Raw genomic sequence first — 14,869 nt, 5'->3', positions numbered from 1 at the left:
CGACTATTGCATTTTCTAAGTATTCTGCCAATATACTGCAGTCTTCGGTTTGCTTTCCCCGCAACATTATGTATGTGATCAAGTTATTCGTAGTTGAAATCCCTAACCATTCAGTTGAATTTCCTGACTTTAGATTTGTGTGATTTATCGTGTAACCGAAATTTACTGGTTTCCTTTAGTACACATGTGAATAACTTCACAATTTTCGTTATTTAGACTCATCATGCTGCTATATTTTTCCTGTGTGTTCTTGTCATGTATAACATGTATTTTTCCGTGGCTCAGTTGTGAACTGTTTTCGCCTTTAACTTCCATGTTTCACTTCCGCAAGTGAGTACTAGCAGTACATGCTGGATATTGATGTTCCGTTTACTGCTGAATACAACATTCATTTCCCCAACTGCCATTCAGTTTATTTTTTCACGCTTCCATCTGGTTGTTGTTTTCACTTGTCCTAAATACACAAATGCACCAGCTCCTTCTATATCTTAATTATTAATCTTTATTATTCTCCTATCGGCAGACTAATAAGTTCAGTCTCCATAAAAATGATCAGTCTGGCACAGAAACTTGTCATTATTCATGAATAAAACTATTCATGAAACTAGAGATCGTCTATGAACCATACGATTTAGTATTTCCAAACATTTTTACCGAGTTGCTACATGCAAAAATTGGTAGCAGGCTGACTATTTGAAACATCACCGATTATAAATTATAAACTAGCATCATTTTCGCGCAGATTTAACATGAGGGAAACAGGACACTTTCGCCTTCAGCCAGTTCCGTAATAGAAGTTTAATACATTTTCTTATTCCATTTTTAAATGGTAGCAATCACTTTTAGTGTGCTGCAGTCTTTTCAGAAGTTACAAAAAGTAATATTTCTCTAAATATGGAAAAAAAAATTCCTCGATGCAGTTCGATCATGTACTTAACAACAAATATTCTATTGAAATATAAATTCGTTTTAATCGAGAAAACGTTGTTAATCTTGTGTTAAACAGTTTATCTTTTACATTATTACTGTACTATATACAATAATCAATAACTAAAATCAAACTATTCGTTTTGCTTGATACCATTCAGAACGCTCCACATATATAATTGCAATTTTAGAGATCTACTTTCAGTTCAGTATCTACTTTGTGAATAAGACATGTTCAGCAGCCCACAAACTGCTTAACTTGCATGTAGGTGAGATGCCATCGAGGTCATCATTTGTTTCTAAATATAGAAGTTTCGCAATTGTTTCGACTTTCCAAGTACTTAACGTAGTCCTAACTGCACAGCTGAGAATACAAGTAGCACAAGTACCTGCTTAATCACACTCAGTAAATGACTGCCAAAGTCATATGCCTATTTATGTATATGCTATTTACATATATCCTACTATCGAACAGTCAGATATTTTTTCCTAATGGTCAGTTAGTATCTCCCTGCATTGTTATTCTATGATATATTAAAAGTACTTATACTGCTTGCCTCTTTTAACTTTTTAGAGTAAAAAAGTTATAAATTCAAAAATATTATGTTTATTCTTCTCTATTTCGAAGATTTTTTTGGTACAACTCACATAACTTACATAGTACAATGTACAGTCATTATCAAACAAGGATATGTGGATAATTAAAGTGAAAATAATATAACACGATAAAAACAGTAAGCAAGTAGCAAATAAAATTAAAATTCCAAAACAAAAATATGCTGGCTGCTTCCAACACATATTGGCCAACACATACGAGAGATTATTGATAGTCACTTTCTGTATTTCCCTCACAGTTAGGGGCTGTAGAATCTAAATCACGTGCTTCTGTGGTATTTCTTCAAAAATGTCCATTCTGAGAAACACTCGAGGTCCTCTACCATTGTGTTGTGCATTTCTCAGTCTTTCTCGCCCCCCTTCTTTGACCCCACACGCATCCACTCGCTCTTATTACACCCATTATGACTGCTGTCTGAGAAAGGGATATATTGTTATAGAACCCTTGCTGAAGTGTAGGAATGTAGTTCGTCATCTCCTGAAGATTTTTCTATTTCTCAGATTTTATTTAAAACTCATCTTGATGCAAAGGCTGCAGAAGAGGTATTGATGGGGGACAAATGTTGCGTCTCCTACAGTTCGCTTCTCTAAATATCGCGGATTAATGAATACTTGAATTGTATTTTTAGAGGATTATCTTTTTTTTCCTAATTCAGATCCACCTGACATTTCTCCGTTGTAGTTTGTTTCCTTCTGTGTGTTTAGCAACTTTATCCTTTGCTATGGCAGTCATTGGTTTAATTGAAAGATAATTTTGTGTTTTTATGTATACTACAGATAACTTTCTGATGACCTGCATGACTACTTCCGTCCTTTCCTGTGGGGCAAATACATGACTGAAGTGATTCTTTACTTTTTCAGAGAGAGCAAAGTCTTTATCATATTCCACATATTGACGGAAGTACCATACGATATGTCGGTGTGCTGATTTTGCCTCGAGATGTACTAACGGAATTTCAGAATACGACCTATTTAAATATGCATTAAATATTAGTATAAGTGCTCTTAAAAGCACAAACATTAGTGTGGTGCTGAGCTTTCAAAAAAATACATTCCCGAACCTTCATTAAAGGTACCAACGATTCTCATTCTGTCTCCCATTTCACTCGTACTAGTTGTGTTCTATATACTGTCCAGGCAGCGGTTTAGAACTTAAACTTCATCAAAGCAGGATGATTAGCTGTCGAAATGTGTATTTAGATCATTTGCTTGTTAAATGTCACTTGCACCATTAATACTCTCAGCCCCTCCATATCTTCAAACATGAGATTGGAAATAAAAGTAACTGCGTTGTACTGAGTATTAAAAATAGTATTCAACTTATTGTTTCTGGGGTAGTTGCTAAGTTAAACGTACGTATATGTATGTTTCTAACAACGCTCTGTCTATTCCTGTGTCCACGTGACCGTGTTATTTTGTCAACGTTCGAATTTTTATATTTCAAGCGCATACGACATTTACTATAGCATAAAGTTTCATAAAACTGATGCACAGTGACAGGTGGATAGCTTGTCAGGAAGTTTGATTTCGTCTTACTGATAAATTCTCTTCCACTTGTAGCTAAAAGAAATAACAGGGCGATTGCCATGTTGACACAGAATCTCCAAGCGACTGTAGCCAATTCCGGAGATGAAACGAGGGTGACGTGGATACGCGCTTTCATCGGATGCTTTGTGTCAACCCATCGATCGCGTACGCTCATGTGTTTTTCCATCACGAGGACAAATGGGAACAATTTGAGGCCAGTACACCTGCCTCCCGTCCTCAGAACTTTAGCAAACGGGTCACAAGCAAAGGGTCTGATGTAGAGTGTTCGTTTCCCTTACGTGTGTGTGTGTGTGTGTGTGTGTGTGTGTGTGTGGCGCTTCCGTCCCTTCGTTAGTAGATAAAATAAAGCAACGTTGCATAACAACACTGTGTAGAAAACGTAACTTTGAGACCACAGTTCACAGATAGAGTGGACTCTTGGTATAGACAAAGAGCGACAAATAAACTGACCGCTTATACGAAGGGTAGCCACAGTTACTCAGAGAAATATCCAGTACTGTTCGTCAAGTGAGTAACATTTTGTCACATACACACACACACACACACACACACATACACATATCTACATGTAATGGATGTGTCGTGCCTTATTATTTTCGAGGAGATATTATTTCATACTCGTTTACTGCAATGAAAAAGACATTAAGTCACAATGAGAAGTAATTATTAAAATAAGTTATATAAACATTTTCCACGTAATGGTGGACATAAAAATAGCTATAAATAATTAATGAAGCACAGGATGTCTGCTCTTCTTGAATCGAAACAATGTCATTGTTAGGAGTAATAGATGCATGCACGACATCTTAACGTTCCACCAGTTCGTTTGGATTTGTTCAAAGGATTTAATCGATACGTTATTAGACTAGCTTTTCCAGTCACAAGTTTTATCTTCTTCTCACGATTCACCTTTCCGTCCCTGGGTAATCTGCACCTCTAATTTCCGTTTTCTTAGTGTCATCATCATGGTCACTGCCGTTGTCGGTGTCCATGATCCTTCACTGTCTTTCACATCTTTGAATGAATATGGTCCGCCCGTGTATTGTTCTGGTGGTTGAAGTATTCCTGTCAAAAGCCTTACGCTACGGTTATATTTGTGCCCCCTGTTTGCGTTTATACGCTAGTAGGAAGTGTAACACAATCAAGGAATTAGTTACTTTGAGAAATTCAGCATAATTGTGAAGATCACGTGTTGTGAAATGATTAGATTTGGGTTTCAAAAGTAAGTTATCGAATCCTTTAATTCAACGATTTTTTTCACACTATGAACAATAAAATCATTTTCATGGATATCCGCTGGTGAGTTACGAATGATCCAACAGCGTGAAGAGTCATATGTGATACAATACCCAGTGTCACCGTTTTATGGAGTAGAACAGCAGAAAACAACATATCTATAAAGGTCTAGCGAAAATTATGCGTAACAAATAGGGTAAAGTTTTACTTAAGGGCCTAATACTTAGCAACACATAGCTAGATTACACTGCAAAAATAATAACATAGCTCAAGCCTGTGAGATTACAAGTCCTTGCAACATTCCAGTATGCATGCATTGTATCACAGCAAAGTGAGAGATTATATCTCCTCGAGAATGGTAAGTCACCACAGGTCCAGTACATGTTGCTGTGCGCGCGCACACGTGTATGCGTGTGTGACAAATTGCTATGCACATAATAAGCAGTACTGGACAGCTGCCCAAGCAGAAGTACAAATACATTAGCTAACTACTAGTGATACCATCAGGAAGATATTAAGGGCGGGGCGATGCCTTGGGCATATACCAGAAGCCTTACTAACAAACTACGTATTTCATTTGCCTAAAAACTACCAGATGAACTGTTTTAAGTAAATAACTAACAATTGTAATATTAAAAACTGCATACCATTTTAGAATCCACTGAAGCAACAGGCGAAATGATACTGTGATGAAAACTATAGTTGTTGTAGCGTAAAATACCGAATGTCAACAATATTGCAACTACCTGTGTGTCATGTTATGCTATGAGCATCTAAAAGATCATAAAGTTTGGAAACTTATAATATTATCTTATAATTTCAATTAAAAACCGAGTAATGTCTCTCTGAAAACCACGTATTTTGCTGCTGTGTGCTGTATTATTTATATGGTAGACAGCTTACTAAAATGAAACAAGTTATAAGCAGCACTCGTATTGTCAAAAGCCACGCCACTTTTAAGGAATCACATGGCTGATAATTTTACTTTTGTAAATACTTAAAAAGCAGTTGATGCAAAATAAAGTTCATGCTCCCTCCGCAGAAATATTATACGAAGCGGGAATATTCCTCGTTCTATGTTGTGTATCATGAAACGTAGTATAGACCTGTCTGTAAAATTTTCCTAATAAGCTATGTGAGCTCGAGCCGCACGACACGGAGATAGCAGGGGAAGTTCCGAGGACTGTAAAGAATTTCTGACTGGGAAGAATTTTTTAACTCGTGCACTTTGATATGTTTCCCTATTAGAAAAACAATTGTATTTTGAGCGTCACTGTTTAGTAACATGACTTCGGTGTCATCGAGTTGATCAACTTGACTTGCATTATTTACTGTATTCAGATGAAATTGAAAGAGTGACAAAATGAAGTAGAATATGGTCCGTGAGCGAAGCATATTTTTCTTAGTGAAAGATGCAAGAATTGTGCTAGGTTTAAAGTTCCGAAAAACGGCTGGACATACCACAGCTCGCGGACTGATTCCGGGCATGTGACATCTATAGGCTGTCGGTGAAATGTCGGCTATACTTGTTAAAGTAATTTAGTCTGGGTCTAGAAGTCTCCTCCCATCACTTCTGCGCCAGCAACACTGACGAACAATCTCTTTTAACACAAACCAGTTAATTAAGAAATCAAAAAGACGAATGATTCGTCTAACGCTTAAGCTTGTGTCATCGACGTTGTTCAGTGGTTTAGCACTTGTTTTGTGTGAAAGGAAGCAGCTTTCTCGTACAGAACGGTGGACGTAGATTTTCAGATGAGTGGTGGTGTCAGCAAAAATTAAAAAGGAGGACAGTGAACATCGAAAAGTCAACAACGAGAGAACAACATGGTATTTTTTTCTTGTAGGTGTTAATGATAAAGGTGTGTGCTTAGTTGACTGTGAAGAAACCGCAGTTTTCAAAGTGCAATATTTGTAAAGTGCATTTGATCAGAAGCCGTTCGGGGTACTGCAATGATCTTTCTGATGTTGCGAAGACGAAAGGACGCTGAAGTCATGCTAAATGATGGTGCGGTTAGAGAGACAAAAAAAGTTTTCGTCAAAAAGAGCAAAAACGATAAGAGAACGACAAAATCCAGTTATGTAGCGTAGCATGATACGAAAAATGAAAAGAGGGCAGTATAGGTTTACCTGCGTGGACACGAAGAGCCGACACAGAAAACAGTTTGAACAGTTGATGCGCAAGTGAGATGAATTTGTCAGATATTCTGTGGCACTGATGGAAATTGCAGTCATAATGACATTGCACAGCTCTGTATCATTATTCATGATGTAAACAAAGGCTGAATAAAGCAGGAAGTGTAGGAGTCAGTGAGAGTTTGATCCTGAATATTGAATAGCGCATGCAGATACCGGATTCTGCCTTCCGAAATGAAGCCTTTTCCAAATAATCAGCTGCTCGTGAAATGTATTCGGACTACAGTCACATTTTTGATCAGTTATACACCAGGAACCACTATGCAAGTGTTTGTTACACATTAGTTACGGTTCGGATTTTCAGATAAAAATCGTGAGCTTTGTTAGACCAAGAGGGATCATTATATGTAAATTGAAGATGGATGGGGGAGAAAGGAAAGGAATGGGAAGGGATTAGTAACGTCAGCTGCATCTGGACGTTACGCGGAATGAGCGGCGACGAATAAAAATGTGTGCCGGACCACCACGCATTCATACAAGAGGGATCAACTGAATCTCATTAAGAGTAATATACTAGAATATTCATGCGGTTTAAAATGAACTACAAAAATGGACAAAGGAGAGATCTGGAGTTGAAAAAGACCTGTACTATTACAGTAAGAGACAACTGGAGCAGAACTGCCGAGAAATGTATGGGGTTAACCTTGATGTCGTGTGACCTACTGGACCTGATCACCCGAGTATGTGGGTGAAACAGTATGAAGGGCACCAATGTACACAGGTGAAGGACGGAATGTGGAGAAACAGGTGATGGAGAACGTAATAGCTTTTAGAATGTAGCTGAAGAAGAGGATGATGATAAATATGAGGATGCAAAATGTAAAAAGTGAACAAGTAATATAAAGGACAGAAAACGGTTAGAGCGATCGCTGTGAGAGCACCGAACAATGATTAAATGTTGCTACAAGGAAAAGTAAAAGGAAAAATCTGTAGAAGTAAAAAGCGGAAAACGCAAAACATACCATGAAGAAAATATGCAAAGAGGAAAAGATTGGCACAAGACATAAAAGGTAGTAGGTTGTCAGTAAACCGGTAAGACTAAACAAAAAGGGGAAAGGAAGAAAAGCTTTTAATCGATCGCATTCACCACTTTATCACGAAGATTCAAGATCATTTTTCACGTTCCTGGGATCGGTATAAATTACACAGTTAACGAAGTTCTTCTATTGGGTCATCACCCTCGTTAATGGTTGGTGTCACTTCATCACGGAGAAGAACTTACTGTCCTAGATTATTTGTTGCATATGTTACGATCTCCATATGTACATACACTCCAGGAAGAACCACTCGCTTCTTACTTCTATAACACAACGTCTGAAATACTTCGAATCACTTCTTTCCCAGTTTCTCCACAGTTCATGTTTCAGTTGCGTGCAACGTCTTCCAGAAATTCTCACAAGTTTATTTCTCAAAGCGAGGCCTATGTTTGACACTACTAATCTCTTTTGGGAAGGAATATTCTCTGTTCATGTGCGAGACTGCTGCTTAGATCTTTCTTGCTACGTCCATCCTTGCAACAAGATGGCTAAAATCCTTCACTTTCTGAATTTTGTAGTCTTCAGTTCTGATGTTCGCTGCGTCCTAACTTCTTTTCTATTGTTCTTCATTACGTCCGTATTTCTTCGGTTTCTCTCAGTCATATTATGTGTTCAGTAGACTGTTCGTTCCATTCAAGACATCTTCTAACGCGCTATCGTCGTAGAAATTAGAGTCCTCTTACCCTTGCTAACCTCTCGTCCTGAATTTTATGTCACGCTTGAAACTCTCTTCTGTTGACTGTAATTTTTAGTTGGGTTCATTGTTGAATGAAATTTTTTAAAGAAGATCTATGTCGGATTCGACTATTAAAATTATTCGTCTTTGAAACCCACTTAGCGATTTCGCCTATTACCCATTTTCAAGTTGAACACAACTTTTTTTTTTTTTTTTTTTGCTTTACCACATACCAGATTTGATTAAAACTCTTAGAAATTTGTAATTTTTTTACATGTGCAAAAGATCGAAATTTTCGCTTCACTTATAATTAATCACCCAAAGGCCGAAATCAGAATTGTGGATTTTAACAATAAATGAAACAGTCGAAGGTGACCATGATGTCTTTAAAAAGTTTCTTTCTTTATTGCTTTTTCCATTTGCTGGTTGAAGGTAAAGTGTGGTCCATAAAAAGAAAATACAGCATATATTTAAAGTCAACCAAAATGAGATGGGGTAGAGGGAAGTAGTTATATTACATGAAACTCGTAATTTTCAAACAGAAATTGTCACGTCGGACGTCAAACATCTAAATAAAAATGGAGTGTTCCGTATGAGCACTAGCACTTTCACTGCCAATCGCGTCGATGGACGGGACCCGAAAATTTCGGTAGACTGTCGATTCCGCCATTTGACGGGGAACGATTCCGCTTTTAGATACAAAATGACCTAGTTTTCATCATAAGTACAGAGAAACCATAAAAATGGACGGCATTATAAGAAAAGGCAACAATGCTTACAGAGCCGGCAGTCAAAGTGTTAAAGAATACTTGTAGCGGAACTCGAGCACAAGCATGATCAGACCGCTGCCAGATTTCTGGTCATCACCACACACACAACTGCACTCTCACGTGCTCTCGGATAGAAACCTAAGTGAGTTAAATCCTTGAAACACGACGGACACTCCATCGGTCCTTCAAGACCTATCCGTCTTCGCGGAAAATGGATTTTCTTATGTGCCTGGACAGCTAGCTCATAATTGTAGAGCACACCGGTGTGGGATAACTCATATAGGTCTGGTGGAATGGCTGCGCAAAAGCACTGCTAGAATGAAAGACATCCGTGTTTTCTCGTGTAAATTTCTCTGTCTTTGTTATATGACATCTCCTCTCTTTCATTACAAAATTACAATCATAACCTGAAAGGTAGTGAAGGGAGATGAAAATTTAATAGTCATGGGTGACTGGAATTAGTCAGTAGGAAAAGAGAGAGAAGGAAACAGCAGGTGAATATGGATTGAGGGTAAGAAATGAAAGAGGAAGCCGTCTGGTAGAATTTTGCGCAGAGCATAACTTAATCATTGGTAACACTTGGTTCAAGAATGATGAAAGAAGGTTGTATACGTGGAAGAACCTTGGAGATACTAAAAGGTATCAGATAGATTATATAATGGTAAGACAGAGATTTAGGAACCAGGTTTTAAATTGTAAGACATTTCCAGGGGCAGATGTGGACTCTCACCACAATCAATTGGTTATGAACTGTGGATTAAAACTGAAGAAACTGCAAAAAAGTGGGAATTTAAGGAGATGGGACCGGGATAAATTGAAAGAACCAGAGGTTGTACAGAGTTGCAGGGAGAGCATAAGGGAACAATTGACAGGAATGGGGAAAGAAATACAGTAGAAGAAGAATGAGGCATGAAATAGTGAAGGCAGCAGAGGATCAAATAGGAAAAAGACGAGGACTAGTAGAAACCCTTGGGTAACAGATGAAATATTGAATTTAATTGATGAAAGGAGAAAATATAAAAATGCAGTAAATGAAGCAGGCAAAAAGGAATACAAACGTCTCAAAAATGAGATCGAAACGAAGTGCAAAATGGCTAAGCAGGGATGGCTAGAGGACAAATGTAAGGATTTAGAGACTTATCTCACTAGGGGTAAAATAGATACTGCTTACAGGAAAATTAAAGATACCTCTGGAGAAAGGAGAACCACTTGCATGAATATCAAGAGCTCAGATGGAAACCCAGTTCAAAGCAAAGAAGGGAGAGCAGAAAGGTGGAAGGAGTATATAGAGGGTCTATACAAGGGGAACGTACTTGAGGACAATATTATGGAAATGGAAGTGGATGTAGATGAAGATGAAATGGGAGATAAGATACTGCGTGAAGAGTTTGACAGAGCACTGAAAGGCCTGAGTCGAAACAAGGCCCCTGGAGTAGACAACAGTCTATTAGAACTACTGACAGCCTTGGGAGAGCCATTCCTGACAAAATTCTACCATATGGTGAGCAAAATGTATGAGACTGGCGAAATACCCTCAGACTTCAAGAAGAATACAATAATTTCAATCGCAAAGAAAGCAGGTGTTGACAGATGTGAAAATTACCGAACTATCAGTTTAATAAGTCACAGCTGCAAAATACTAACGCGAATTCTTTACAAACGAATGGAAAAACTGATAGAAGCCGACCTTGGGGAAGATCAGTTTGGATTCCGTAGAAATGTTGGAACACGTGAGGCAATACTGACGCTACAGCTTATCTTAGAAGAAAGATTAAGGAAAGGCAAACCTACGTTTCTAGCTTTTGTAGACTTAGAGAAAGCTTTTGACAATGTTGATTGGAATACTCTCTTTCAAATTCTGAAGGTGGCAGGGGTAAAATACAGGGAGCGAGAGGCTATTTACAATTTGTAGAGAAAGCAGATGGCAGTTATAAGAGTCGAGGGGCATGAAAGGGAAGCAGTTGTTGGGAAAGGAGTGAGACAGGGTTGTAGCCTATTCCCGATGTTATTCAATCTGTATATTGAGCAAGCAATAAAGGAAACAAAAGAAAATTTCGGAGTAGGTATTAAAATCCATGGAGAAGAAATAAAAACTTTGAGGTTCGCTGATGACATTGTAATTCTGTCAGAGACAGCAAAGGACTTGGAAGAGCAGTTGAACGGAATGGACCGTGTCTTGAAAGGAGGATATAAGATGAACATCAACAAAAGCAAAGCGAGGATAATGGAATGTAGTCGAATTAAGTCGGGTGATGCTGAGGGAATTAGATTAGGAAATGAGACACTTAAAGTAGTAAAGGAGTTTTGCTATTTGGGGAGCAAAATAACTGATGATGGTCGAAGTAGAGAGAATATAAAATGTAGACTGGCAATGGCAAGGAAAGCGTTTCTGAAGAAGAAAAATTTGTTAACATCGAGTATAGATTTAAGTGTCAGGAAGTAATTTCTGAAAGTATTTGTATGGAGTGTAGCCATGTACGGAAGTGAAACATGGACGATAAATAGTTTGGACAAGAAGAGAATAGAAGCCTTTGAAATTTGGTGCTACAGAAGAATGCTGAGAATTAGACGGGTAGATCACATAACTAATGAGGCGGTTCAACTGGTTCAAATGGCTCTGAGCACTATGCGACTTATCTTCTAAGGTCTTCAGTCGTCTAGAACTTAGAACTAATTAAACCTAACTAACCTAAGGACATCACACACGTCCATGTCCGAGGCAGGATTCGAACCTGCGACCGTAGCGGTCTCGCGGTTCCAAACTGTAGCGCCTAGAACCGCACGGCCACTCCGTAATGAGGAGGTGTTGAATAGAATTGGGGAGAAGAGGAGCTTGTGGCACAACTTGACTAGAAGAAGTGATCGGTTGGTAGGACATGTTCTGAGACATTAAGGGATTACCAATTTAGTATTAGAAGGCAGCGCTGAGGGTAAAAATCGTAGAGGGATGCCAAGAGATGAATACACTAAGCAGATTCAGAAGGATGTAGGCTGGAGTAGGTACTGGGAATGAAGAAGCTTGCACAGGATAGAGTAGCATGGAGAGCTGGATCAAACCAGTCTCAGGACTGAAGACCTCAACAACAACAACCTGAAATGGAGGCTGCCATGTTGATTGCCTAACAGCTTTTCTTTCTCTTCCATCTTACACTACACGGCTTGAACTTTCTTTTATCCCAAGGTTTTTTTTTCAGAACAGAGAAAGACTGCATACCTGCCTTTCACCATTTTTCATCCACTCACTTGTCTCTTGGTTTTCCACTCCTATTCCTCCCTCCTGGTTCCTGTACATCTTGAATATTATCCCCATAGCGTAACTCTGTGTTTCAGACATTTTCAAATGTCTTGACTAGTTTGCACTGTCGCAAGCATTTTTCAGTTCCACAAATTGTATGCAGATGTCTTGATTTTATAATTTCTGCAAAACCCTCCTTCCTATCCGCTTCTCCACCCATCGCTCCCTCCCCCCCCCCCCCCCCCCCCCCCCTCCAATCACACGTAACGTCAGAATGGCCTCTGTGGACCCTTATCTTTCGACGACAGAGATACCTTTTGGTTTCAGGTACTGGTACTGGGCATGAGCTAGGTAGGTAGACCTCGTACTGACCTGTGATGTAGCCCAGCAGGAACCTCTCGCATCGGCGGGCGCTGGGCAGCAGCAGCAGGAGCAGCAGCAACGCCAGGGACTGCTGCCGCATCCTCCGTTTGACCCTCTCACTTCCTGCACAAAAGAAACAAACGACTCTACACTAGTACTTCACCATTAGAGTAGAACTAGAGAACGAAATATTCTTCACAGAAGTCACCACTATGTGAATGTATTAATTAGGCAGAGAGAGACGTAATTTCTACTACACTATCGACGAGAAATCATTGGAAAAGTACCTACAGTACGTACAAGATGTTCCGTCTAATACACAACAAGCAGATTTAGTTCTTTTTGTATGTGACAATAGTACTGTAATCGGTCGAAGCACTTATACACTCAGACGACAAAAGCCATGCGATTCACTATGTGATCAAAAGTATCCAGACACCTGGCTGAAAATGACTTACAAGTTCGTGGCGCCCTCCTACGGTAATGCTGGAATTCAGTACGGTGTTGGCCCACCCAAAACCTTGATCACAGCCTCCACTCTCGCAGGCATACGTTCAATTAGGCGCTCTAAGGTTTCTTGGGTAATGGCAGCCCATTCTTCACGAAGTGCTGCACTGAGGAGAGGTATCGATGTCGGTCCGTGAGACCTTGCACGAACTCGGCGTTCCAAAACATCCCAAAGGTGTTCTATACAATTCAGGTCAGGCCTCTGTGCAGGCCAGTCCTTTACAGGGATGTGATTGTCGCGTAACCACTCCATCACAGGCCGTACGTTATGAACAGGTGCTTGGTCGTGTGGAAAGTCGCAATCGCCATCCCCGAATTGCTCTCCTACAGTGGGAAACAAAAAGCTGCTTAAAACGTCGATGTAGGCCTATGCTGTGATAGTGCCGTGCAAAACAATAAGGGGTGCAAGTCCCTTCCATGGAAAACATGACCACATCTTAACACCACAGGCTTCGAATTTTACTGTTGGCACTACACACGCTGGCGGATGTCGTTCACCGGTAATTCGCCATACCCGTACCCTGCCATCGGATCACCACATTGTGTACCGTGATTCGTCCCTCCACACAGTTTTTCCACTGTTCAGTCGTCCAATGCTTACGCTCCTTACACGAAGCGAGGCGTCGTTTGGCAGTTACCGGCGTGATGTGTGGCTTATGAGCAGCCGCTCGACCATGAAATCCAAGTGTTATAGTACTTGCAGTGGATGCTGACGCAATCTGGAATTCCTGCGTGATGGTCTGGATAGATGTCTGCCGATTACACATTGGGTCCCTCTTCAACAGTCGGCGGTCCCTGTCAGTCAACAGAAGAGGTCCGTCTGTACGCTTTTGTGCTGTACGTGTCCATTACCGTTTCTACATCACTATCGTATCAGAAACAGTGGACCTAGGGATGATTAGGACTATGGAATTCTCGCGTACAGACATATGACACAAGTGGCACACAATCACCTGACCACGTTCGAAGTCTTATGAGTTCCGCGGAGCGCCCCATTCTGCTGTCTCACGATGTCTAATGACTGCTGAGGTCGCTGATATGAAGTGCCTGGCAGTAGGTGGCAGCACAATGCACCTATTACGAGAACCGTATGTTTTTGGTGGTGTCCGGATACTTTTGATCACATAGTGTACCTCTCAAAATTGTGTCGGACCTCCTTTTTCCCGGCGAAGGCAGCAACTCGACGTAGTATGGCCTCTATAGTTGCGGAAGAGCTGTCGGTGCAGGATTCTGTACATAAGCTGACCTCTCAACTATGTCCCATATACAGGGTGGTCAATTGATAGTGACCGGGCCAAATGTCTCACGAAATAAGCATCACACGAAAAAACTACAAAGAACGAAACTCGTCTAGCTTGAAGGGCGAAACCAGATGGCGCTATGGTTGGCCTGCTAGATGGCGCTGTCATAGGTGAAACGGATATCAACTGCATTTCTTTAAAATAGGAACCCCCATTTTTTATTACATATTCGTGTAGACGTAAAGAAATATGAATGTTTCAGTTAGACCATTTTTTTTCGCTTTGTGATAGATGCCGCTGTAATAGTCACAAATGTATAAATACGTGGTATCACGTAACAATCCGCCAGTGCCGACGGTATTTGCTTCGTGATACATTACCCGTGCTAAAAGGGACCGTTTACCAATTGCGGAAAAGTGTCGATATCGTGTTGATGTATGGCTATTGTGATCAAAATGCTCAACGGGCGTGTGTTATGTATGCTGCTCGGTATCCTGGATGATATCATCCAAGTGTCC

The 14,869-nt window shown here is 40.0% G+C and overlaps 1 protein-coding gene across 1 annotated transcript in view; it reads right to left on the bottom strand.

The window, feature by feature from the left end:
* Window positions 1-14,869, bottom strand: part of LOC124796481 (guanylate cyclase 32E) — an 823,982-nt gene that overhangs the window by 592,789 nt on the left and 216,324 nt on the right. Inside the window, exon 2 of the mRNA XM_047260702.1 lies at window positions 12,613-12,726. Coding sequence (XP_047116658.1) covers window positions 12,613-12,703 — 91 coding nt within the window. The 5' untranslated portion in view covers window positions 12,704-12,726. The remainder of the gene's footprint in view (window positions 1-12,612; window positions 12,727-14,869) is intronic.

This window comes from Schistocerca piceifrons, chromosome 1, assembly GCF_021461385.2.
Source record: "Schistocerca piceifrons isolate TAMUIC-IGC-003096 chromosome 1, iqSchPice1.1, whole genome shotgun sequence".
Taxonomy (NCBI): Eukaryota; Metazoa; Arthropoda; class Insecta; order Orthoptera; family Acrididae; genus Schistocerca; species Schistocerca piceifrons.
This window is presented reverse-complemented; position numbering and strand designations above follow the sequence as displayed.